General features: G+C 37.3%; 1 protein-coding gene across 2 annotated transcripts in view; it reads left to right on the top strand.

The window, feature by feature from the left end:
• Positions 1-27,371, top strand: part of STAG1 (STAG1 cohesin complex component) — a 354,244-nt gene that overhangs the window by 186,752 nt on the left and 140,121 nt on the right. The window contains exons 6-7 of one of the 2 annotated variants that reach the window (XM_056121608.1): positions 12,967-13,043; positions 19,106-19,310. In XM_056121608.1, coding sequence (XP_055977583.1) covers positions 12,967-13,043; positions 19,106-19,310 — 282 coding nt within the window. Of the gene's footprint in view, positions 1-12,966; positions 13,044-19,105; positions 19,311-23,303; positions 23,443-27,371 lie in introns of those variants that run through there. The other variant, XM_056121609.1, reaches the window with a different exon arrangement.

The following is a 27,371-nucleotide window of genomic DNA, read 5'->3' as shown; positions in this document are numbered from 1 at the left end:
TTGTTTGGTTTGGAGACCACACCCACTGGTGCTCTGGGATTATTCCTGGGAGGCTCGAGGACTATATGGGATGCTGGGGGGCTTCTGTGTGTAAGGCAAGCACCTTGCCGCTGTACTATCACTCTAGTGCCAGAACTGTTTTAATTGTCTCTCTTTTGATAGGCTAACGTATTTTTTTTTGTTTCCAGGAATGTCTCATGACAATAATAGGGTTTTTAGCGCATGTTGTTTAACCTCTATATGTATGAGTTCTTGTAGCTTCATTTTTATGGTTAATTTTTTTTCTTTATAACATTGTGATCTTAAAAGATACTCTGTGATTCCTTTTTTATGCTTTCATTGACACTTGTGACCCAGCTTGTGGTTTGCTATTGAGTTCTCCACGTATGCTGGAGAAGAATGTGCATTCAACTCTTTCTAGATGTGGAGGGCCCTGTAAACGAGTGTTACCAGTAGCTCTTCCATAGCTTCTTATTCAGGGCTATTGTTTCCTTATTGATTTTCTGTCAGGTTGATCTATCTAGTGGTGAGAATGTGGTATTAAAGCTCCTGCTATTATGTTGCCATCTAAGTCTCTATTCATGCCTGCTTATAGGTTGCATTATATATTTTGTCATTTTTGATGCATATATGTTATGAGTGTTGTCATTTTGACGTATTATATCCTTAATCATCGTATAACCCCCTGCCTCAGTAGCTTTTTTCAGTTTGACTTCTGTTTCATGTGATAGATGTATGGTTGTCCTTGCCTTTTTGTCCTACCATTTGCCTGTGTGATTTTTTTCAAATGCACTACTTTGAGCCTCTTTTTATCATTAAAGATCAAATGGGCCTCCAGACAAAGATGAAGTTCGGATTTGTTTCTTAATTATTTATTGACTTTTTTTCTTTTTGAGCATTGTGTTCTTGCAGTTGAAATTTTGTGAAATTATTGATTATAAGTGAACTTTCAGTTTTTTATATGGATTTTTTTGCCAAGTTTGTCTTTATTTCTTTGGCCTTCTTTCATTTTTCCCCCACATATTTTGATGCTTGCTTGTTGGATAATGATCATGTTCTGTTTGTCCCCCTTGTCCTCGTAAACCTCTCAATCTTTTTAGGTGGAAATGGTTTTATATTTCTAAGACATTTGATAGAATTTGATATTGTAACCATTAGGACCTGACATTTTTTAATTTGAAGTTTAAACTATATCACTGTATCACTCTCATCCCATTGTTTGTCGATTTACTCAAGCAGGTGCCAGTAACACCTCCATTTCTCCCAGTCCTGAGATTTTAGCAGCCTCTTCTTACTCGTCTTTTCCCAACAATTGGAGGCTCTTTCAGGGTCAGGAGAATGAGACCTGTTGTCGTTACTGGTTTTGGCGTATCGAATACACCATGGGGAGCTTGCCAGGCTCTGCCCGTGCGGGCGGGATACTCTTGGTAGCTTGCTGGGCTCTCTGAGAGGCATATATTTATATACTTCTCTCTGATTTGTTGTCTACTGTCTGAACCCCATCAAATATGGTGTGTATCAAAGTACAAACCCAGACTTCATCTTTGTCTGGAGACCCATTTGATCTTTTATGATAAAAAGAGGCTCAAAGTAGTGCATTTGAAAACAATTACACAGGCAAATGGTAGGACAAAAAGGCAAACTATTTATATCGATTCCTTTAATGTAGCTTTACTGTGGTGTTTTGTTATTTTTTCACAAGAATACTCATACACACACACACAGTTTCCGTTTTACAGCCGCACCAGCAGTACTCAGGGACAGTACTTGGTCACTCTTTGCAGCAGTTGGCACAGGGAATCAAGCCCTGAGTTCCTGAAGAAAAGCATGTATAATGACCTTTTGAGTTATATCCTTGACAAATTATTGTTTTCTAGAAGATTAATTTCATAACAATTTTCTTAAAGTTTTTTAGCACAGCGGTAGGGCATTTGCCTTGCAGGCAGCCAACATGGCCGAGCGGAGTTCGATTCCTCCGCCCCTCTCGGAGAGCCCAGCAAGCTCCCCGTGACGTATTCGATATGCCAGACTCAGTAACAACAAAGTCTCCAATGGAGACGTTACTGGGCCCGCTCGAGCAAATCGATGAACAACGGGAGACAGTGACAGTGTGACAGTGATTTCTTATGATGCTCCTTTTAAAATTATTTTTTTTAATTTTTTAAAATTATTTTTATGATCATAGATTACTTAAGCTTCTTAATTTTGTACAAAGGATTTTCTAGCTAATATTTGTTGGTATCTTCTTAGCTAATATAATTTGAATTCAAAGAAAATATAGGAACTTTGAATCCTGGATTCATAGATCATGTGGTTAGTTTTCCAGAGCATTTCATGTGTCTGTTTTACTATTAAACATTTTCTAAAGCATACTTACTCAGTGGGCTGGAGCGATGGCACAACGGGAAAGGCGTTTACCTTACACGCAGCCAACATGGCTGACCCGAGTTCGATTCCTCCACCCCTCTCGGAGAGCCCGACAAACTACCGAGAGTATCTCGCCCGCACGGCAGAGCCTGGCAAGCTCCCTGTGTTGTATTCTATATGCCAAACACAGTAACAAATCTCATAATGTTACTGTGCCCACTCAAGCAAATCGATGAACAACGGGAGGACCGTGACCGTGACTTACTCAGTATTGTGTAATCTATATTTTTATAATTTAGTTTATCAATCCCACAGGTAGGTTTTATCAAAATTTCACATCTTGATTATAATTATGTTTATTTCTTCTCATTTTTTTTATTTTATTTATTTTTTTATTTATTTTTTGCTTTTTGGTGATGCTGGGGATCAAACCCGGATTGGCCTTGTGCAAGGCAAATACCTTACCTGCTGTACTGTCTCTCCAGCCTATTTCTTCTTCTTTCTTTCCTTCAGTACCCTCAAAAACATTATTACCTTACGAATATGTAGCACTGTCCTCCCGTTGTTGATTCGCTCGAGCAGGCACCAGTAACGTCTCCATGTGAGACTTCTTGTTACCGTTTTTAGCATATTGAATATGCCACAGGGATCTTGCCAGGCTCTACCATGCGGGCAGGATACTCTCAGTATCTTGCCGGGCTCTCCGAGAGGGACTGAAGAATCAAACCCAGGTTGACTTGTGTGCAAGGCAAACGCCTCCCCACTGTACTATCACTTGAGATTAATAATAAGTAAGGTTTATGTTCTGGGGTCTTGATGGGCTGGAGCGATAGCACAACAGGGAGGGCGTTTGCCTTGCATGCGGCCGACCTGGGTTTGATTCCTCCATCCCTCTTGGAGATGCCGCGCTACATCTTATCATCTCATTCCTACTTTAGACAAACTGGCAGGCTACCGAATGTAACCTGCCCACACAGCAGAATCTGGCAAACTCTCCGTGGCGTACCCAATGTGCCAAATACCAGTAACAATGAAGGGTCTCATTCTCCTAACTCTGAAAGAGCCTTGAATATGGCACTTTTTAAAAAAATCTCAGGGCTAGGACAAAGAGACGTTACTGGGGCCTGCTCGAGGCAATTGACGAATAACAGGATGGTTGTGATTGTGATTGTGATTGTGATCCCTCTTGGAGAGCACAACAAGCTACCAGAAGTATCCCACCAGCATGGCAGAGCCTGGCAAGCTTCTTGTGGTGATATGCCAAAAATAGTAACAACAAGTCTCACAATGGTGACTGGTGCCTGTTCGAGCAAATCGATGAACAGTGGGGGAAGAGTGTTACAATGCAATTCTAAGGTTTATGTTCATAGCCTGGCCCTTGTTTGGATGTACAAAGAATGACACTATCAAGTAGAAATTATTCCCTTCTTTTCTTTCTAGGTTCTTGGTCTTGCCAAATTAAATGTACAAATGATAGAGTAAATTAAATGTTAATATCATTCTTATATGATTGGGGTGACAGTTCTTCCAGACATCAAAGAAGTGACCAAAGCTTACATGTTTTCTTAGGTATTTAGTTAAAAAAGAATATTCAATAATGTTGCTAATTTGGGTTTAAAGAAGCAACAAAGTTTGAACTTTAAGAAGTAACAAAGATTGGGGTGAGAGGCACTACAGCCCATACGGTGTGTTTGCCTTGCACACAGCCGACTTGGGTTCGATCCCGGAATCTCATATGGTCCCTGAGCACCACCAAGAGTAATTTTTGAGTGCAGACCCAGGAGTAGCCCCTGAGTGTGACCCCTTCAAAAAAAAAGGGGGCAGGGGGGAAGTAGTAACAAAGATTCAGTTAGGTAGGAGAAAGAAGAGGAATAGCACAGAATCATCTCTCAATATTTGGGGTACAAAGAAACATAGTTGGGAAATACAGAAAATTCCCTAAGCCATCATAAATTGAGAACTGGTCTTCAGTAGGAAATTTAGCACAGGTGGGCAATGACGGTAGACTGTGGTGAAGGGAAGTGGACACTAGTGGAGGGTCTGGTGCTGGACTAAGTTATATGTGAAACTATCATTAACAATTTTATAAACCACTGTGCCTCAAATAAATTAAAAATTTTAAAACATCTAACAAAATTTTTTGTTTTGTTTTTGGGCCACACCCAGCCATGCTCAGGGCTTACTCTGGGATCACATGCATTGTTGGAGATCTAACCCAGGTCAAGCCTTAGCCACTGTTCTTTAGTTCTGGCCACAAGAGTAACAAACGTTTTTACAGCCTTCTTAACTTCTAACTTACTCTCTCTTTTGGTAAGGATGCCTTCTATCATTATGTTTCAGGGAAGGTACTTTTTTAGGTAGAGAATTTATATCATGCTTTTAAGAACACTTATTTGAGTCACTGTGTTAATTTTGTACAGATCATTTCTTTAGTAAATTTAATTAATTTAATTGAAAACAGTTAAAATCGCGTATGTTGAAGTGGATATTTTGGCATATCTTATTTGGAACCTCAGTACTTTGATCTTCTCCAAAACCGATAAGTTTATGTAACAAAACATAAAACCATTAAAAATTTTACATTTAAAGACATTCTGTGGGGTGGGAATGTGACTTAAATAGAATACATGTCTTGGATATGTGAGGTTATGGATTTGATTCCTGGTACCTTCTGGTCCTCTCATACCACCAGGTATTATCTTTGAGTAATAGTAACAGAAAAGATTATATAAACTACCTGACATCTGCTCTGAAACCTGTCATGGTAATCAAAAAGAGTGTGAGAACATGTCAAAATTTGGAGGAGGATAAGGAAAAGGATGTTAGGTAAAAGCTAAAAGTTTAATTAGGCCAGAGAGAAAGTATAGGGGATAAGCCGCTCACCTTGCAAGTAGTCAACTCTAGTTCAGTCCCAAGCACACAGGATGATTGGTCTCATTTTGGGGTGTAGACAGGCCCCCAAAATATTTAAAGTAATGATGACTGTGTATTGTCAGTAATATTAACAATATTGGCTCTTCACCTGACTAATGCCACATAGTAACAGTAAGACAAATAGTGTGGTATACATATAGGAACCATTTTACTATATGTTTAACATACTTGGCAGTGTAAAATAATTTCAGATTGAAATGTATATATTTTTTAAATTGCTGTGGGGGGCTGGAGTAACAATATAGAAGGCTGGCACTCAGTCAACCTGAGTTTGATTTCCAGCACCCCATATTCTTTCTGAGCCCCACCAGAGTGATTCCTGACCTCAGAGGCAGAGGAATACCTCAGCACTGCTGGTGTGGCCCATAAGCAAAACAGAACAAGAATCTTCTGTGGATATTTAGTTTAAGAAAAATTCTATGGAACTCAACAATATAAAAGAGTCATAAAAGTCTTTTAATAAAAAAAATTCAACCTGTTGTTTTGGAATCACATAATAAGTACTTGATGAAGTGAAAATTAATAAAGGGTGGGTTGATAAATCTTACTGGAACATAAAATAAATAGTATTTAAAATCTTGAAATTATTTGGGACTTTCAGTGGTATATCTGATTTACAGGTTAAAGAAGTGGAACTTGGTCTCATGTATTTGATAAGTAATTATTCCAAATTATCTAAACTATTTCGATCCCAAATTATCTTACATATGTAATGTAACCATTCAAATATGTAGTGTTGACTATCAACAAAAACGTGGGTTCTCAGATTCCTTTAGTAATGCCCTGAAAATTTGTGACCCTTTTCCAAAACAGTGTACAGTTCAATTTTCAGACATTTTAGAAAGTTCATAGATACATAAGAATTCACACACTGCTACTAAGAAGCGCTTTCTGAATGAGGTAGCAGATAAACATTAAGGAAAATTAGATCTTTTTCCTTGATTCTTGTTATTTAAATTTAATTTTGTTTCAATCATCATGTCTTATGAACTGTTATTGGTAGGGTTTCATACATGAAATAATCACCCAAACATTCACCTCCCTCCACCATTGTTCTAGTATAACTCGCCTACACCGCCATCCTATGGTAAGCTTTCTACCAAAGACATTTTTCTTTTTTATTGTCTTATGTTAATAGCAGGCTGGAGCCATAGCACAGCGGGTAGGGCGTTTGCCTTGCACACGGCTGACCCAGGGTTCGATTCCTCCGCCCCTCTCGGAGAGCTCAGCAAGCTACCGAGAGTATCTCGCCCACACGGCAAAGCCTGGCAAGTTCCCCATGACGTATTCGATATGCCAAATACAGTAACAAGAAGTCTCACAATGGAGACGTTACTGGGCCCGCTCAAGCAAATCGATAAACAACGGGAGGAGAGTGCTACAGTGCTATGTTAACAGCATAGGCTTAAGCTGAGTTTACTTATTTTAAACCATTTCTTTTGAAATACTAGGATTTACCGTACTGTTAATCACACTTCATGTATATATCATTCCATGCAGATATATCACCAGAGAGCCTGCTTCCCTCCAAGTATGTCCCCAGGACCCCTCCTGGACCCACACCACCTCCCCTACATTTAAACTCAATTTGATTGACAGAATTTCATAAAACTGAATTTCTTTCAATAGTTGTTGGAACTTTCGTGAAAATAGTTGAAAGGTTATATAGCTTTAGTACTGTACTTGCTATTGTAATATGGCTCAGATCAGCTTTAGTTCAGAATTTCAACATTTAACAAAATGATGTGTTCCTGCTATAAGTTAATTTTACTATATATACAGTCTTCAAAGATTACTTAATTGGGATTCACATATAATGTCTCTGTATTTGAATATTTTTTTTTTAGTATTTAGTTTTATTTTTCTTTTTTGTATTTTGAGATTGAAGTACATAAGCTTTTTATAAGAAATGTTACCAATGTGCAGACTGCCATCTAGAGACAAACTCCTCACTGGAGAAATAACCACAATTACTACTTTTCATATTCTAAAAGATTCTAAAGTTTCTAAAAGTGCAAACAGTAATCTATTTACCTTTCACTTTGCATGCATTTTCTAGACAGGTTCATACACTTTAAGATATTTACAATAAATCTTGAAATGCGCATAAAGATATCTGAATCACCATTCTGTATAACTTCCCTTCACTTTATTCTCAAATTTCAAGAAGTTCTTAAATATAATTTCTGCATTCCTCACCCTACACTTAGGAATATATCAGCTTAAGTGCCTGAACATTTCTTTTTCCTAATTCCAATTTTCTCTATTAATTTGTACATTTTCTTCTTGTTTGTTTTTATTTTGATTTGCAAGTGATGCCTATCAGGTTTGGTAAAGTAAAAGTGCAACAACAAAATGAACCAGAATATTTGCACTTGTCATAATGTGTTTATCGCTGGTCCATCGTAAAATTAGATTTTACTTATAAAGATTTTATAATTCTTTGTGGCTAAAATGGTACTATGGTGGGTAAGGCGCTTGCCTTACAGGCAGCTAACCCAGTTTGAACCCGAGTACCCCAAATGGTTTTCTGAGCACTGCCAGGAGTGATTTCTGAGTGTCAGGCAGGAGTAACCCCTGGACATAATCCGTATAGGCTCCCCCTGCCTCACTCTCTCAAGAAAGATTTTATCATTCACCCTTAAAAGAGAAACTTTGAAATAAGATGCTGATTGACTTAGTGACCGTTATTTAGAAAGCATTACTGTTTGTAAGGCTAGGTGTTCTTAGTCATACCATGCTTCAGGGTTTTTTGTTGTTGTTCTGCCCTGCTCCAAGTTTTGGGCCACACCTTGCTGTGTTCCTTGACTTACTCCTGGCTCTGTGATCAGGGATGGTTCCTGGAGGTTCTGGGGGTCAGTATGTGATTGGCTTCCATGCAAGGCCTTACCCCCTATACAATCTCTCTGTCCCGGAAAATCCATACCTGTTTGTTGTTTTGTTTCTGAGCCATACCTGATGGTGTTTAGGGATTACTCCAGGCTCTTGCTCAGGTTTTATTATTGGCGGTTCTCTGGGGACTGTATGTCATACCAGAGATTGAACTACAGCTTTATGGTCTCTGTAGCTGAAGTTCAGTAATTTTGGCATGGGGGTGGGCACCTCCTAGGCTGTGTTCAGGGATCCTGGGAGCTGTTACTAGCAATATTCAGATTTGTGTGGTTCAGTGCTGTGACCTGAAAATCTGGTACTGCTTAGACTTTGGCACCTCCAGGGCCATACCCAGAAATGTTTTGGAAAGCCACATGATGTCGGGGCCATGTTTGTGATTCCTAACTGTTGTATGGTCTTCCATCCTGGATTTAGATGGTGGGTTTTTTTTTTATTACTTTATTTACAAATACCATAGTTTACACAACTGTTCATAACACAGTTACTTCAGGCACTCACTGTTCCAACACCAGCCCTACCACCAGTGTGACCTTCTTCCCACCGTTGTCCCCCATCTGCCCTTCCCTCCTTCAGCCTGCTTCCTTAGCAAGCAAAAATAATTTATTTTGCTTGCTCGAGTGGGCCCAGTAACGTCTCCATTGGAGACTTTGTTGTTACTGTGTCTGGCATATCGAATACTCTCGGTAGCTTGCGGGCTCTCCGAGAGGGGCGGAGGAATCGAACTCGGGTCGGCCATGTTGGCCGTGTGTAAGGCGAACACCCTACCCGCTGTGCTATCACTCCAGCCCTTATTTTGCTTGTTAGAATTAAATAGCTAATGGAATTATACAAAAACAGTTCAGTAAATAAAATTTGTGAAAATTGTTATGTCTCACCATGGGGTCTTTAAAGTCATTGAGGGTTTATTAATCTATTACTAGTTGAGCCGTCTGTGTTACTATTTTTGTTTATTGAGCTTAGCTGGCTTCTGTGCTACTTTCCCATCTAATTTGGTGTGATTCTACAAGTCTGTTAGTATTTTGGAATTCGGAGATGTCCAGGAGTGGTAGAACTGGACCAGTGAGTTTTGGTTGAGTGGCTTGGCTTGCTGTCCTATTTTTTACATGGTAGTGGCTCTTGGTTGTGCATTTGACTGCCAGGACTTCTGCTATACAGCGCACAGGTGGGAGCAGAAAGGAGGCAGTCCACTCCCACTCCGAGAAGATCCCAGAGTTCTCAGCTCAAAACCAGTGTATCTGGAACTTTTCATAAGTTCGGTGTCTGCAAAGATGAAGCAGTGAAGATCCGCCATTGCTTGGTTTGCATGGTGGCTGTGGGGTGTGGGTGTGATTGCCAGAGTTTTGGTAGGGCTAGGATTCAGCTCGATCCCCTCCTGAGGGTGCCCCAGAGTTTTCAGCCCAAAGATCTTTGTACTGATGAGTTTCAGTGGCTCGACTTGTATTTCTTTCAAGATCAGTTGTGGAGCTGGGCAGTTTCTTACATGGCAGCGATTGTCCAAGTATTTTTAAATGAGCTGGAGTGTTACTCTTATAAAGCCATACATATGAAATGACCTTTTATTATGTTTGGATAAATCATTTTATTGCTGAAGTTCTGCCTTTAGTCTTCTGCGTGCTTCTGAATCTAGTTGGAAGGGTAATAAAGAAGGCCAGAGTTTCTGTCTGGCATCGTAGAGTAAAGGATGGGGTAAATTGAAAATGACAAAGGTGGTGAGAAAAAATCTTGCCATGTCATAAGTTTGCAACCGTCGTTACTGGTCCTCAAGTATAAAAAAGATGGAAAACCACCTGTCTACTTCATTCAGGTTAGCACAGTGGTTTTCAGCTATTGGTCTGTGTATACTGGAGGATTGCATATTTAAAATGTTGAAAAATCATTTCTCTAAAATATGATTGATAGGAAAATTCCTGGAGCAGTCAGTTTTATCCCTGTTCTTTGATAAAAGGTGACTCGGACTTATTCATCAATCATTATTAACCTGTCAACATGCATAAATAGCATTTTGACTTCAGTACTGTCATTGAGGGACTGGAGTTTTTATATTATCTCCACTCAAGTAGTAAGGATAATAATCCAAAATTGAATGCCCAAAATAGAGTCAGTACATTTTTTTTTTCTTGCCACACCCAGAGGTGCTCAGGGATTACTCCTGGCTCTGCATGAGCTAAGACATCTTTCCTAGCAGTGCCTGGAGGACCATGTGGGGATTGATGTAGCTGTATGCCAGGCAAGCACCTCATCCCTGTATTATATCTCTAGCCCCCAAGTCCCAAATTTTATAATCTTAACTACTTTATTCTTGTATACCTTGTTGTCTGCTTAATAGACTACTATTTTTTAATTACTGCTTTCTTTAAGGTACAGTTACAGAAGAAATTACAGAATTTAGTAAGGGGAACATCCATTGTTTGAGGTGGTAGTATAATTTTAAAGATTAAAATTCAGCTTCTTCACCTGGCATACAATGCTATCAAGAAAGGGAGGAGGAATGTGGTAATGATACCTTAGACTGAAAATAACATAATGGCATTGGTCAAGGATCTTGAACACTATAATAGTTAAATTTTTTAAAATTGTTAAGGAAGCAGCGTCAGAGATGGGAGGGTACTTTGGGATATTGGTGGAGAGATGCTGACACTAGTTGTAGATTTAGATTTGGAACATTATAAGCCCAAAGCTATTATTCTTAGGATTCTAAATCATGGTGCCTAACTATAAAAAAGAAAGGTAGTCAGCTTTATTAAGAACAGTGAGTTTTTCCAGCGTTTGATTGAAAACACTTTAAATCACTCCAACTTCTTAAGGAGACTCTTGCTGTTGATTGTAGTTGCTGTAAGCACAGTAGGTTTCTTCTTGTTATTCTTATTGATGGGGTGGAGAGATAGCACAGCGGGTAGGGCATTGCATTGCATGCAGCTGGCCAGGCCAACCTGCGTTCGATTCCTCCACCCCTCTTGGAGAGCTGGGCAAGCTACTGAGAGTATCTTGCCCGCACGGCAAAGCCTGGTAAGCTACCCAGTATGCCAAACACAGTAACAAATGTCACAGTGGAGACGTTACTGGGCCTGCTCGAGCAAATTGATGAACAGCGGGAGGACAGTGACAGTGATTCTTATTGATGATTATGTGAAGACTTGTTCATATGTCATATGTCATCTTCATGGAAGCGTCTTTTCATCTCCTTGTGGCATCTCTTTTCTCCCTTTGGGCCTCCCATGTGGTACACAGGAGAACCTGCCCCCCCCCCCCCCCCCCCATGATTCTCAGCCAACCAGACTTGGTGCCGTGCTGCTCAGGCCTATCAGTATCAGTGTTACAGGGGCTTGGAGGGCCTCAACCAGAATGCGTGTTCCCTAATTGTTGTACTATATCCTGACCCCTTCTCACAGTGTTTGTATGAGTTTCTATATTGTTGAGCTTTATGAGTGCTTTATGTATCTTGGATATTAGCCCTTTTTTCTAATGTACATTGTGTGCAAGTATTTCCTCCAATTCAGTAAGATAGCTGCCCCCCCCCCTTTTTTTATTTTTGCTTTTTGGGTCACACCCAGAGATGCTCAGGGGTTACTCCTGGCTCATGAACTCAGGAATTACTCCTGGCGGTGCTTGGGGGACCTTATGGGATGCTGGGAATCAAACCCAGGTAGGCCGTGTGCAAGGCAAACGCCCTACTCACTGTGCTGTCATTTCATCCCCATCAGTAAGATAGCTTTTAAGATTAGTAAATGCCATTTATAGCAAATGCACAGTTTATATCATAGCACTGCACTGCACTGTCCTTCCGTTGTTCATCGATTTGCTCGAGCGGGCCCAGTAACATCTCCATCGTGAGACTTGCTACTGTGTTTGGCATATTGAATATGGGGTAGCTTGCCAGGCTTTGCCATGCAGGCAGGATACTCTCAGTAGCTTACTTGTGGAAAACTGAAAATCTTCCTGTGAAATCAAGCATTAGGTGAGGATGTTGACTTTCTCTACTATTAGTAGAGAATAGCAATTAGGTAAACAAGTCAAAGAGATCAAATTGGAAAAGAAGTTCACTGTCACTATTTGCATGTGATGTTATAATACACATAGAAGATCCTAAAGTCTCCACTAAAAAAATCTTAGAAATCATAACCCAATACAAATGCGCTATGATCTATTAAAATTCCATATATAAATAATGAACTGGAAGACAAAAAAGACAACACATTTAAAACAATGTTCAGAAACTTCAGATATCTATGAATCAGTTTAGCATAATATGTGAAAAGCTTATACATTGACAACTTTAAGACCTGTGATGTATTGAAAGTATAAGACACTACTGGAAGAAATATGACATCAGGAAATAAGAAAATATTCCACCTTTATGGATTTGAAGAATTGGCATTGTCAAAATGACTATTCTGTCCCAGATATTCTAGAGATTTAGTGCAGTTACCATCAAAATTCCATTGATAGTCTCCAGGGACTTAGAACTCAGAGTGCATGTGTAATCATAAGACTTCTCGAATACCCAGAAACATTCAGAGAAAAAGAAAAGATGGAAGGGAGATACTGCATTTTCTGTCTTTGGGGTTGGTTTTCCCCGCTTATTTTGGTTTTGAGCCATACCTTGTGGTGCTGATGGGGCCTACTACTGGATCTGTGCTCAGAATAGATGAGAACTTGAGCAAGTAAAGAAAAGTACAAATTCAGAAAACTTATAAATGACTTGAAATAGTGTGAGAGTAAATTTAATGTTTAGTATGAGATAGAAAAGATTAACTTAAAACTGTTATTTTACAGGTACTGTGAGAATAGAGATGTTTCGAAATATGCAGAATGCAGAAATCATCAGAAAAATGACTGAAGAATTTGATGAGGTATAGCATTTTAATATTTATAGATTGCCTACTTGTTCTCATAAATGTTAGTATGTTGACTACCTTTTACTTTTGTCTTAGTGTTTATTTACTACAAAAGAAAACAGCATTATTTCATTTGCATGATGATCTTATGCTATGTTAAAATCAGTGATCTTTGGATGGATTACATGCATGGAGAGGACAAATACCTCCACAGCTTGAGATCTCAGCTTATAAATGCATCTTCAACTATTCTCCCTTCCATGAAACATTAGTCTTATAAATGCTTAAAGAAAAAGGCATTTGGGGCTGGAATGATAGCACGGCGGGTAGGGCGTTTGCCTTGCACACGGCCAACCCGGGTTCGATTCCCAGCATCCCATACGGTCCCCTGAGCACCGCCAGGATTAATACCTGAGTGCATGAACCAGGAGTAACCCCTGTGTATCGCCAGGTGTGACCCAAAAAGAAAAGAAAAGAAAAAGGCATTAGATATTCAAAATAGTATGAACAATCTGTAGCATTATCCTACAGGTAGATCTATGTTTCCCTTTCCCTCCGTGCCCCCCCCCCCGTCGAACTTTTTTTTTTCTATTTGTAGTACTCATGTCTTCTAATTTCTATTTTAAAGATTTTTTTTTGTTCAAACCAGAGAAATTGGTGCAGAGGTAAAGAGGCTTGTCTTGCCTGCAGCCAATCCTGGCTCATAAAACTCCCAGCACTGCATATGAGCTAATAAGCACCGCCACGTATCATTTCTGAGCACAAAGCCAGGAATAGCTCTGGAGCACCATCAGGTGTGACTCCAAAACCCAGAATAGTCTTTGCTAGTTATAACAAGCATATAGAAATCATTTTCTTTGATTTTGTTTTTATTAACATTGTATCAGCTTTAGACTGCTTGAAAATGTTAAAAAAACATAACATTTTAATTTCTATATTGTATTTAATAGTATAGTCAATTCATGTACTACTTTAGACCACCAATGAATTTAAATGTTGGCATTTTGTTTGAAATGTTAAATCTTTCATTTAAATATTGTTTTTATTCTCTGATGACGCGTCCCCGTTAGATCCATGTGCTTTTTTTGTTGTTACTAATAATAGTTTTATTTTTCATTGAAAAGTACTACAGAGACACTTGAACACAGAAACACATATGTCTTTCTCATCAGCTGTTCCTCTTTTAGCAGTATGTGCCAAAACATGCTTCTATGTTTCTTTATCAAATAAAGTCCTGTCAGTGTCTTCCAGCCTGTTTGGTCACGCTCCAGAGAAGGTAGGGGAGACTCTAGCAGGGAGACCTTTTCTCATGTATGTCCATATTTGTTTGTCTTCATTCTGTAATCCAAAGAAACTCTGAAATACTAAAGAACTCCATGTTCTTCACCACCCCTCCCCCTCCCCCACTCCCATCTTTTCCATGTAGTTGGTCGCAAGACTTGTCTACGTAAGTTTTTTACAGTTTAATTTTTCCTGATTGATTGTGACTACCTGATGATGCTGAGTTGCTGGACCAGTCTATCCGGGAAAATTTGGCAGTATCATGCTCGTTGGAGATATGACTCTAGCCCTCTGTCTCATTTTCTTATGTCCCCACTTAAACCCTGTTCACCCGGGACTGGTCCCCAGAATAAGTCTATTTCATAAACATCTGATAGATGAACTCCACCTGTTTTCTCTCCTCCCTCCCCGTGCCCCAATCAGTAATTTAGTATACCACATTATTTATAGAAGTAAATGCTAAATCCTTGTCCAGTGTAGTTGTATGGTCATGGCTTTTACTTATAGTCATCTAAGAAGACCTTGTGCAAGAAGTCAGTGCCATTACATTTTTTTTAGTTACTTGTGATTAAATACTTATTTTTTTTATTCATCTTTATAGCAGGTATCTGTTTCCATTTTGTGCAGTTAAATACTAGAAACCATAATTCATTGTCCTAGTAAATATGTAATTTGCAATAAGTGAATAAACTGATGAGGACTTCCATTTCTGATGTCAGTTTCTGAATATTAAACTCTTTACTCTTTCCTTTGTATACCACAAATTCCATTTATGACTCAGATAAATCTGAAATGTGGGTAGACTTACTGATGACACACCAAAATTTTTCTGTATATTGAATATTAGCCAAAATGTGTTCCATACTTTTATATGAAAGTAGACAAGTTCTATTGTTCTCTTGTAGTACACCACTTAGTTTATATTTACATATGACTTCAGACTGGTTCAGGTTGAAGAAAATTTTAAAAAGAAGCAGTTTTAGGTCCCGATAGATAGATCAATGGGTAGGGTGCTTGCCTTGTACACAAATGACCTCGGTTTGATCCCCGGCATCCCATATGATTCCCCCAAGCACTGCTAGGCGTGATCCCTGAGCACAGTGTCAGGAGCAACCCCTGAGCAGCTCCAGGTGTGACCCAAAACTAAAAAGCAAGCAAAAAATATATTTCAGACACTTGTAAGTACTTTGCATACAACATACTGTGGTTTTCATTTCATACAAGAAAAAATCAAGGCAAAACAGGTTAAGAAACATTTATTGTCACAACCAGTGAACAGCACAACCATGAATTGATTCTGGCTCCTTAATCTGTACTTATTTCCCCTACTTTATTCTGCCTGATGTATAATTTCAAGTGTAAAACTTGAGAAGTGGTACTTGTAACATGTGATCTCTCCACACAGAGATGAATTAACTTCTGATTTATTTTGTGTATCTTATGGGAGTGCCAGTGAGATATGGGATTAATATTTTTTTTAAAGGACCAGTTTTATTCTGCTGATGTATATTCAACATTGTGGATTGGATTACACTCCCTGTTGTAGCATCTAAAGACATTCACTAACATTTACAAGTGCTTAAATATGATGTTAAAGGACTACAGATGTCACTCAATTGTAGAGGACTCGTGCAGCCATAAGCCTTGGGTTTGATTTCGGATCTGCACTCCTGGGAATAACCCCAGACACTAAGCTTAAGTAACTTCAGAGAATTTTCAAATGTGGCCCCAAAATGTATACAATAATTTTAATTTATCAATTGTAAATTAGTTTACAATTGTAAATTTAATTGTAAATAAAAAATAAATACATAATTAAAACTAAACTCAAAGTACGATGACAGTAATATACAATATACTTACTTGTTTATGAGCAAAGTCATGAACATGTTGATAATAGAATTATGTCTTATAGTATAAGGATTTTTATTCTTCCATTTCAAAGCATCTATAATGTAATTTCAAAGTGATAAGTGCTCTTAGCCATCTTATCTCTTCAGCCTCATGCATTATTTCTTTTTCTTTTTTCCCCACACTTTGTGTAAACTCTGGCTTACAAAATTATTCATGATGATTTGTTACAGCCATTCAGTAATTCAACACCAAAACCACCACCACTGTCACCTTCCCTCAACCATTATCTCCATTTTGCCAACACCCATCAAGCCTGCTTCCTGTGGCAGGCCCACAATAATTTGTTTTATATTGCTTCTTACCCTTAAATGTCATGCATTATTTCTTAATTGGTGCATGTATTTCTATTGAATTTCTTGATAATTTAAAAGTTTGAAAAACGCCACGGAACTGGAAGAGTTAGTTTGTGCTCAATTTGCTTAATTATATACATATAATTAAATTTTATGGTCATTATTTATTATGTAATATGTGATAGAGCTTTAAGATAAACTTCAAACTGTATTAAATGATAGATTTTTATTTAGGGCACTCATTTTTGCTCTTTATATAGGTTTTTTATTGGATCTTTCGAATAGTATATTCTAAAATACATTACTTCTGGATTCTGAATTTTTGAGGAAAAATTAAAAACCCTTCCAGTCACTGATAAATTTTAAGAAATGTGATTTTCATCTTAAACACTAACATTGTGGTAATTTAAATAACCACACTCCAAAATTTAGGATTCTTTTTCTAAAGATTTCTGGAAACTTGGATTCCTTTACAGTGCTAATATGGGTAGTTTCAATACTTTTTAACACACACTTTAGAAAATTATATCATTTGACGCATATAAAAGATGTTGTAATGTTTAAGATACATAAATCTGTCACCTCAATTTAAGATCTAAAATACTGTATATTGTATTGAAATTCCATGTGAAATACTACTCTCCCATTCCAATGCTTCTTAGTGGTAAACAGTACCTTGGATAATATAAACACCTAAAAAATTTAGATCAATCCCAAAGGACATTTCCCTCTTTAATTTCAATGCTTGTGCCCGTTTCCATGCATTATAATGAAGGCCAGTCATTTTGATGCAAAACATGTGAAAAGTGAATACTGGCATTATAGAAATTTGTCTTGCGGCTAACCCCAGTTCTATCCCCTCTACTGCATTTTGTTTTCTGAGTTCTACCAGGAGTGACCTTTGAGCCAGGTTTAGCCCTTCAGTATCACCTGGAGCTCAGCTACCACCACCACCACCCCCCCCCCCCCAGTAAAAAAGTGTTCGAGTGTTAAAGGCTTTTAGTGCTGATTTGACTCTGTATTTCCTTATTTCTACTTATAGCTAAGAAAACAGAAAATGCCAAAATTTTTAATTTATTAGGGATATCATTTACCTAGCTTACTAGGTAATCACTAACCTTACTTTAGGTCCATTTAAAAAGTATGATTTTTGTAGTAATTTATTCGTTTCATTAAGCAATATTTGAGTGTCTTAAATGTTTCAAGCACCATTGAATTTTTTGGTTTCTTGTGACTACCATCATTTTCTAGGTTACCGTATTTCCTATTTGTGACCATTGTTTCTCCAATTAACTGAATTCTTTAGTGAGATTAATTTAGCTACCAAAAAGATTATAAACTTCTTCTGTTGTGGAGCACTAAATGGCAGATTCAAAGTTGTTTTCAAGCAAGAGAAACTATCTAATGGATCTTTTTTTTGGTCATGTATAAGCATCAAACTGCCAGCTGAGATATTTTTTGAGAAATACCTTCCCACTTAGTTAACATCCTAATTTATAATCTACATTTTTAGTATCTTTATTTTTATATTTTACAAAAACGTTAATCTGGGCCACATGCATTGGTGCTTATGGCTTCCTTCTGGCTCTGCACTCAGTTATCACTATAAGCAGGTCTCAGGACCATAAGCAGTGCCAGGGATTAAACCAGGATCAGCCACGTACAAAGCAAGTACCTACCCTCTTGTTCTCTCCCTCCAGCCCTATAATCTTCTGTCTTAAAGCACTGGGAATATTGAGCTAATAGCTCCTCTCCTGTCCCCTTCCCTCCCCTCCCTCCCCTCTCCTTATCTTCCCTTCCAGTTACTTTTCCCTCTCTGTTCTCCCCTCTACTTCCTTCCCCTCCTCTCTAGTTTAAGAATTAGTTGTTTGAATTTTAACATTTTTAATTTGCTCAACTATGGCCCAAGTACAATCACATCCAAGGTATTATTTAAATGCCGTTGCATAATTTTGAGCACATAAGACTTTTTTTGTGAAAGATAAAAACAAACATGTTAAATCTAACATTTTCTGTTGAAAAAAAAAATTTTTATTGAATTACCGTAACTATGAAAGTCAAATTCATGATTGAATTTTAGTCATCCAGTGTTCCAGCATCAGTCTTTTCACCTGTGGCCACTTCTCTCCACTATTGTCTCCAGTTTCCCTTTCCCTTTCAGACACACACCCCTTGCCCCATGCCCCATGGTAGCTTTCACAGCTTCTTTCCACCAGTGTCAGGCCCAACCCCTACCCCCAAGAGGCAGTCTTACTACTGAAAACCACTAATAATTTCTTTTTATAAATCGCCTGTGTGTTTTGAGAAGTCTTTGTTTTACTTCCCCCCACGTAGGAGTGGTAAAAGCTAATTAAAATGATAAGCCATATTTAAAATACTGATTCTTTCCAAACACACGTGCACATACACGCACACGCACACACACACACACACACACACACACCTCTTTACTCACTTACCTATGTAGGGTGGTGCTAAGATTCAAACCGTCAGCCTCTCACATGCATTGCAAAGTACTTTTCCACTGAGGCAAATGCCTGAGCTAAAATGATGTGCTATATTTAATATGTTCTTTTTATTCTTTTTTAGGACAGTGGTGATTATCCCCTTACCATGCCTGGTCCTCAGTGGAAAAAATTTCGTTCAAACTTTTGTGAATTTATTGGCGTCTTGATTCGACAGTGTCAGTATAGCATAATTTATGATGAATATATGATGGACACAGTGATCTCCCTTTTGACTGGTTTGTCAGACTCCCAGGTCAGAGCTTTTAGGCATACAAGTACCCTTGCTGGTAAGTAAAAAACTTCATTTTAATTCACTTTTTAAGCTTTCATTAAATTTTATTAAGTACGTCCTATCCTAGTTAAACTGTATTTAAATACTAATGACTTTATTGCTGTCCTAAATTTTTTATGTAAATAGCTTATTTGTTTAGGTAAAATAATAATCCTATTTTGATAAACTGGCATTTTAATCATCTTGAGAATGCAAATTGAAAATTTCTGGAAATGTCAACAAATCTCTGAACATTTCAGATTTTTCCCTACATTTCTGTTTCATAATCAGAAAAACTTGTAAGTTTATTCAGCCATATTCTTTGGTAAATTCAAATAATAATAAGTTGAAATTTGTTATTCATAGTATATATTTTCCCACTTAATTGCACTGCTTTATTGCTCATTGTTATACCTAAGTTTTCAAGTGCAGTTGACCCTTGAACAAATCAGCTAGAACTGTGTGGGTTGTTATGTATTGGACTTTAAAATTTAACTTTTGGAGGCTGAAGAGTTAGTACAGTGGGTAGTAAGATGCTTGCCTTGCACATGGCTTACCTGGGTTCAATAACTGGCATCTCATATGGTCTTTCAAGACTGCCAGGAGTGAGTCCTGAGCCTCCGTCAGGTGTGGCCCACAAAGCCCAAAAATAAAAGAAGAAATTTTGTAGTTTAGATAAATTCTTGTAATGATCTTAATGCTTATGGATTTGAAGGAAAGTTGATACACCTTTCCCATGACCAATGGGCCCAAGACCCTCCACTACTGCTCTTAATGTTACTTGTAGTCTGAGGGCTTTTTTCATTAAAAGTTTTTTTTTTAATTCGTGCTAAGTAGAAATAATGAAAATTTTACAAAAAGTAAGATATTGCCATAATACATAAAATATGTTCATAATAGTCTCTTTCAATACTTTTATCATAGATAAAAACAAATAATGAAAATTTGAAGTTTATTAAAATTGAACTTTTTTTTTAAGGTAACAGCAGCAGATAGTGTGTCCCCAATTTTCTCCAAATTTTACTGCCTTCCCTCTGGTTTTCATCTTTCCCTAGAGGGAAGTATCACCCATCTTTGGTTAGACACTGGTCTAGAAAAAGTAATAAATGTAAGTAAAGTGTCTGGCAATTAACAAGCTATTAGTTACTTTTTGAGGGTGTTGGTTTACATGAGGTGCTTTGGATGTAGCTGATGTCAGTGCCCCTAACAGTGCCCAATCCTCCCTATAAATTGTACAAGGGTCAACTGTATTTGATCCTATTCCTAGTAGTATAGTAAGCCGAGCATATCTAAATATAGGTGTTTCAAATCAGTTTTTATTACTATAGATAATCTCAAGAACTGGCTAATCACAGTTTTTGCCTTCATTCAGAATCATTTAGACAACCTTTCAAGCACAGTTATTTTTCTTTGTTTCTTTCCATAGCAAGGTAATTTTATTTAATTTAGGATTCTGTTTTCCCTCAATTACTTTAGCTATGCTTACAAAATGACTATTTCTTTTCATTTATACTACACAAAGTTTGAGTATATATTTGAGTACATATGTATGGGCACACATACATATGTAATAAATAATGATTGCATTCTTTTCAGAATTTTTGGGTTTCTTTTGTCATCACATTAATAACAATATTCATCTTATTGCCATGACAAAAACCAGATTTACCTTTTATTAATTGTACTTTATTTTGCTTTCAGTTTAAATTTATCATTTAATGTATTTAAAACTTTGATTCTCAAACCTTGGCATGCATCAGAATTATCTGTAGGACAAATTACTTAGCCGTGTCTGAAGAGTTTTTGGCTGATACTGATATTAATATTTTGTGGACTACATATTACAAATTATAAATTTGTCATTTTCTTAATCTCTTGTCATAAGTCAATTTGATATTACTTGGAGTCATTCATATTTTTCCATTCCTTTCCCCTGGTTCTTCCCCCACTTTTTTTTTCCATGTAGTTACTCCAAATTATTATATATTTTACTTTTAGATACAGTATTCTGTGAAACAATAAAAATTATTTTTGGGGGGGTTAGATGTTCTTTTTTTCCATATTAGAAATAAAAGAGATGTTTTGCCCAATTTTCGTTCAAATGTACCACACCCAGAGGTGCTCAGTGGCTACTCCAGTGCTTAGAGATCACATGTGGCAGTGCTCAGGGACCATATGTAGTGCCAAGGATCAAATGTGAGCTTCCTCTATAAAATATATGCGCTCTAGCCAGTTGAGCTATCTCTAGTACTCCCCAGTTTAATCTTAAGAAAATTATAAAATAAAAATAAAATTTATTATTGAAGTGTTCCTACAGAGAACAAACATCAAACACAGTTTATTTGATGTCTTGGGTATATTTTGTCTTAATTCTGTGTTTGGTTTTTGTTTATATTTTTGTTTACATTTGGCTTGTTGTCAGACACATAATAAGTTCAGTTCAATGAAACTTAAGAGAGAAATTGCTTCTGACTAGTCAAAATTACTGTCATAAAATGTTACTCTCTTGGGGCTGGAGCAATAGCACAATGGGTAGGGCATTTGCCTTTCACGCAGCCGACCCGGATTCGATTTCCAGCATCCCACATGGTCCCCCAAGTGCCGCCAGGAGTAATTCCTGAGTGCATGAGCCAGGAGTAACCCCTATGCAAGGCCGGGTGTGACCCAAAAACAACCAAAAAAAAATGTTACTCTCTGGTTTCTCAAGACACCATGGGTAAGAGAAGCAACTTACCAATGGAGAACAGACACAACATGTTGTTCTCCTGATAGAATTGTGAAACAGTTTTAAAGAAAAGAAAGTCAAAATATAGGGCAATTTGGGACTTCTCTGTAGGGGCAAGTTACCTCTCTAATTCAAAAGTGTTGTATGATTCTGTATGAAACATTAAAGTTAAGAGTATAAGAAAAGATTGAAAGTGTATCTCAGAGGTAGAGTACTGGTCTTGCATTTCTAAGATCCTGAGTTCAGACACACACACACACACACACACACACACACACACACACACACACACACCCCATCACCACCACTACCACCACCCACTCATCACATCATATACAAGAGAAAGAATAAAAACATAAGAAAATGCAGAGTCAGTTCACTTGAAATATATTAGTTTAGGGGCAATGAAGATAGTATAGCTAGTAGGGCTCTTGCTTGCATGTAGCCAACCCAGATTCCATCCCTAAGACCCCAGAGCCAGGCGAGGAGTGATCCCTGAGTGCATAGCCTGATGTAAGTTCTAAGCGCTTCCGGATGTGACCCCAATCCCTCCTCCCCCCAAGAAAGTTTCAGTTTACTGAAAAGTGTTCTTTCATGCCTTTTTGTTTTTCGCTGTTGCATAGATAAAACATTTCCACATTTTACTGACTTTTGATTGACCATCTCAACTTTCATTTCCATGTGCTCATTCACAGTGGCTTGTCTTATTGTATTGTTCACCCTATATTTATTCCTTCAACTTTATATATGCTAATTTTATATTTACATAAGTACATTTTCATTACAGCTTTAATCGTCTTTCTTTTTGGTTAAGTAGCTTTTTTTTTATATAATTTTTACATGAGTAGGATACCTTTTAAACTTGCTTAAGAAATGGCAGTATTTTTTGGTATCTCTTTATCACATCTAGTGTATTTGAACTGAAATTATTTTTCAAATCAAATGGAAAGAAAAATATTTTCATGCTTATTTTTTTCAAACAATTTTTTGAAATAACAATCAGATACGAAATATTACTGCAATTCCTAGGTGTTAGCATTAATGCCTATATCTTCCAAAACTGAGTTTTAAAAGTTGTGAGCTATAAGTCATCTGCCTTTTAATAAGAAGCCCAGATATCTTGCTAGTTTAATTCCAAACAGGATAATAGTTACCCATCTTTTCTAGAATTTTTTTGTTCTAATTTTCAGCCTTTTTTAAATGGTATGTGGGCAAGGGGTAGATTAAAAGATAATCATTTTTATTCACTTTGCAGGACAAGTCTTGGGGACTAGATAAAATGGGCAGGAACAGTTAATCCTCTGCTTCAAAGACTATGTGCATGGACAGTTACAAGGCAGTTATGGCCAGATATGATTATCGGCTTTGGAATAAAATGCTCCTTGACATTGCTTATATCTTAGCTGAGAAGAGAGACGATCAGGTTAGTTGTTTTGTAGGGTACAGCTACAATGAGTTTCAGAGCGTCATAAGTCATTAGAGTGGTCTTACCGGTAGTACTTTATTGTTCCCAAATATTCCCGTTTCATAATAATTGTGTCCCTTTTATTAGTGTTTATGCATTACATTTAATTGTATACTTTTCCTTCATTTTTTATAAATGTTTTCATCATTCTATAGTTCTCTAGAACTATTTATAGTTTTAAGAGGTATCAGTTTGCATTTGAGGTAATCCACGCTCTCTTTGTTTAAAATTTTCTTTGCCATTAAATTGAACAGATTGTTATATTTTACATTATATTTTCCTCAGTTTTTCCCTCTTCCGCTAATTGAAACAGAACAATACACCGTCCTGCTTTGCTTGTTCATCATAGTAAGGAATCTTCATACAGTATTATGTTACCGATTAAATTTTCACAAACTACCAATCTTCAGATTTAAGTACCCTTATTATGTGTATTCAAAATAGTTGTCTCAAGTGGACATAACGGAACATAGTTTCGGATTTAACTTTTTTGTCATTGTTATTTTGAGTATATTTGCAGTGTAATACTGGGCACTTTTTCCTCCCTATTAAGTGACATTTTTATGAGAAGATAGCCCTTTTTTACCTTTTTTGTTTGTTTGTTTTTATTTTAAGCAGATTCTCTTTGTTTTACCACTTCATTGCTTGGTATTCTGAAGGTAATTTGTCTCCCAGAGGGTCTAGGTATTTGATTTTAAAATCTTTGTATTTTAAGTTGTTGGCCTCAATTATGTTTTGATGACCATCTATTAGATGAAAATGTAGATTTAACTTTTTATTTCCTCTTTTTCCCCCCCTTTTTTTTTTTTTTTGCATTTTTTCCATAGGAGTTTTTGGTTACAAATTATTGCTGTCTCTCATTTGTAAAGTGAAAATGCCAATTTTGAACAAATGGAGATTAGAACTAAAAATTTATATTAATGGTAGCACTTTTTTTCTGGTTTATCTATAATGAATTTTTCAAAAATTAGAAAATGTGGTTAAGTTTCTCTTATGACAGTCAAGTGACATTAAAATGCTGGGAATCCTGTCTTAGCAGTAATATAGGAAACTCAGACTTACAGGGAAATGAATATTCATATTTTCCTATTTAACATTATTATACTGATTTTCTATTTTATATGGTTTTTGTATGGTTGGTTTTATATTGACATAATTTTATATGACTTGTGATTTATTTTAACATTTTATATTAAGTCAGCATCTCTGAACTTTTTGCTCAGTAAATAAATGGCATATGAAAAAGCTTTGTCCTCTATTAGTAGACTAAAAAGGAGTTTGCCTCAGAATGTTGCCATCTTTTCTTTGACTTTCACTTGTTAAAACTAAGTAATATAGTGGTTCATAAAATGAATTCTAGGCTGTCTGAATCTGTATCCCTCTGTGCCTTTTACTAGTTCTTTTTACTTGGATAAATCCTTGACTTGTCTGGGCTCATTTCACATGCAAAGAAATTAGGAGCTCTTGAAACTGTATGTGTAAGTTGTTGTCCTAATTTAAGAATAAACAAGTCATTTAGTCAGTGATAAAATCAGTTAGTCGATTTAATCAATTAGTGTATTTCGTGGTTCATTTTGTTTCTGTATTTCTCAGAAATTATTGAACACCTATTCTGTTTTTGTACTAAAACACCTAGCAAATAAGGACCTTAGCTCATTGCTTATCAACGTTTTTCTTACTTTAACTCCCTTCCAACCTTAATTTACTTTTTGTGTCCCTCTGTCCTACTGGTGGTTCCTCCCGTCTTACGCCATTCCCCCAGCCACCCACTTACCCTTAGAGTATACCAGGAGTCCGACCCAGGTCAAATGCCTTGCTGTTGAGAAACACTAGAGTATAATCTCTTCTTCCTGTCTTTATATTTTACTTTCCTTCTGTTGGTTTTGTTCTTGAGTCTTACCTTTCTATTATTTGTTACATTGTATTTTAAAATAGATTCCTCTTTATTTTTAGCCCCTCCTCTAAATAACAGCACATTTACCCCCACTCTTCTCCTTTTCCTCCTCTTCCCCTCCCCACGAACCCTTTTGTTTGCTTTGGTTTTGAGTTTTGGGCCACACCAACAGTGTAGGGCTTATTTCTTACTCTGTGCTCAGGGATCACTCTAGTGGGCCTCAGATCTTTTTGTTTCTTCTATTGTGATTTGCTTGCTTCCTTTTTTTCCCCTTAATTTATTCTTTTTTGGGTAGTATATTTTTGGTTAGCTTCTTGAGAAAAGGTATAGGGGAATTGTCTGTTTAAAATTTTAATGCATAAAAGGTATTGAATCTTTAAACTTGTCTGACAATATAGAATTCATCATTGAAAAATTCCATCAGTCTGCTGGGGATCAAATCTAGGATGACTGAATGCAGGATAAGTACCCTGCCCATTATACTACCTGTCTTGCCTCCATAGCACAGCGGTAGGGCGTTTGCCTTACACACGGCCAACATGGCCGACCCGAGTTCGATTCCTCCGCCCCTCTCGGAGAGCCCGGCAAGCTACCGAGAGTATTCGATATGCCAGACACAGTAACAACAAAGTCTCCAATGGAGACGTTACTGGGCCCGCTCGAGCAAATTTTATATATTAAGTATATATAATTTATATTTTTAAATATATTTGATTTATTGAGATTGTCTTCATTTGTGTTCTATATATCACTAAGATTTAAAAAGTTACTCTCCATTTTTTTACTTGTTTAATTTTTTATTTTGTTTTGTTTTTTGGGTCACACCTGGCGAAACTCCAGACTCTGCACTCAGGAATTACTCTAGGCTGTTTTTGGGGAACTGTATGGGTTTCCAGGGGTCAAACCTGAGTTGGTAGCGTGCAAAGAAAATGCACTACCCGCTGTACTATACCTCCAGCCAGCCCCTCCCCTTTTTTTATTGAATCATGTGAGATAGGGCATTGCAAAGCTGTTCATGATTATGTTTCAGTCATACACTGCTCTAACACCCATTCCTCCATCATTGCAATTTCCCTGCATCATTGTCCCCAGTTTCCCAGCAACCCCCCAATCCCCACCTGCCTCCATGTCAGGTTCCTTTTTTCTCTCCTTCCCTCCCTCCCTTCCTCCCTGCCTGCCCTTCTCCCCCCCTCTCCCCTCTCTCTCTCGCATTATGGTTTGCAGTACAGATGCTGAAAGGTTATCATGTATATCCCTTTACCTACTTTAAACACTCAGATCTTGTCCAGAGTGATCATTTCCACCTAGTATTGTCATAATGGACCCTCTTCTACCATAACCCTTGTGGTTATTACCATTCATTGACCAATCTTCCTGACCCACTTTTCCTAGCCTTAGATATTAGTCTCATACTTTTTTTTATATCCCACAAATAAATGCAATCATTGTATATTTGTTTCTCTCCTTATGACTCATTTCACTCAAAACTGATTTCACATTATACTCTCCCAAGTCCATCCATTTATAGACAAATTTCATGACATCGTTTTCCCTTATAAGCTGTATAGTAATCCAATGTGTACGTATTTGATAGTTTCTTTATCCATTTGTCTGTTCTCAGGTATTTAGGTGGTTTTCAGATTCTGACTATTGTGAATAGTGTTGCAGTGAACATAGAAGTACAGATGGTATTTTCTCCTGTATTTTCGGGCGCCCGGGGTATATTCATAGAAGTGGTAATGCTGGGTCATATGGTAGCTCAATTTCTAGGTTTTTTGATACTGTTTTCCTAAAAGGCTGGACCAGTCGGCATTCCCACCGGCAGAGAATGAGGGCCCATTTTCCCCCGCATCTGCACCAGCACAGGTTCTTCATGTGCCTTTTGACCATTCAAATTTCTTTTTTGAGGAAGTTTGTGGTTCATTTCTTCTCCTAATTTTTTGATAGTTGGGTTTTTTTTCTCATAAAATTCTACCAATACCTGTATATCTTT

Source organism: Sorex fumeus, unplaced genomic scaffold (assembly GCF_029834395.1).
Source record: "Sorex fumeus unplaced genomic scaffold, SorFum_2.1 ptg000044l, whole genome shotgun sequence".
Classification (NCBI taxonomy): Eukaryota; Metazoa; Chordata; class Mammalia; order Eulipotyphla; family Soricidae; genus Sorex; species Sorex fumeus.
This window is presented reverse-complemented; position numbering and strand designations above follow the sequence as displayed.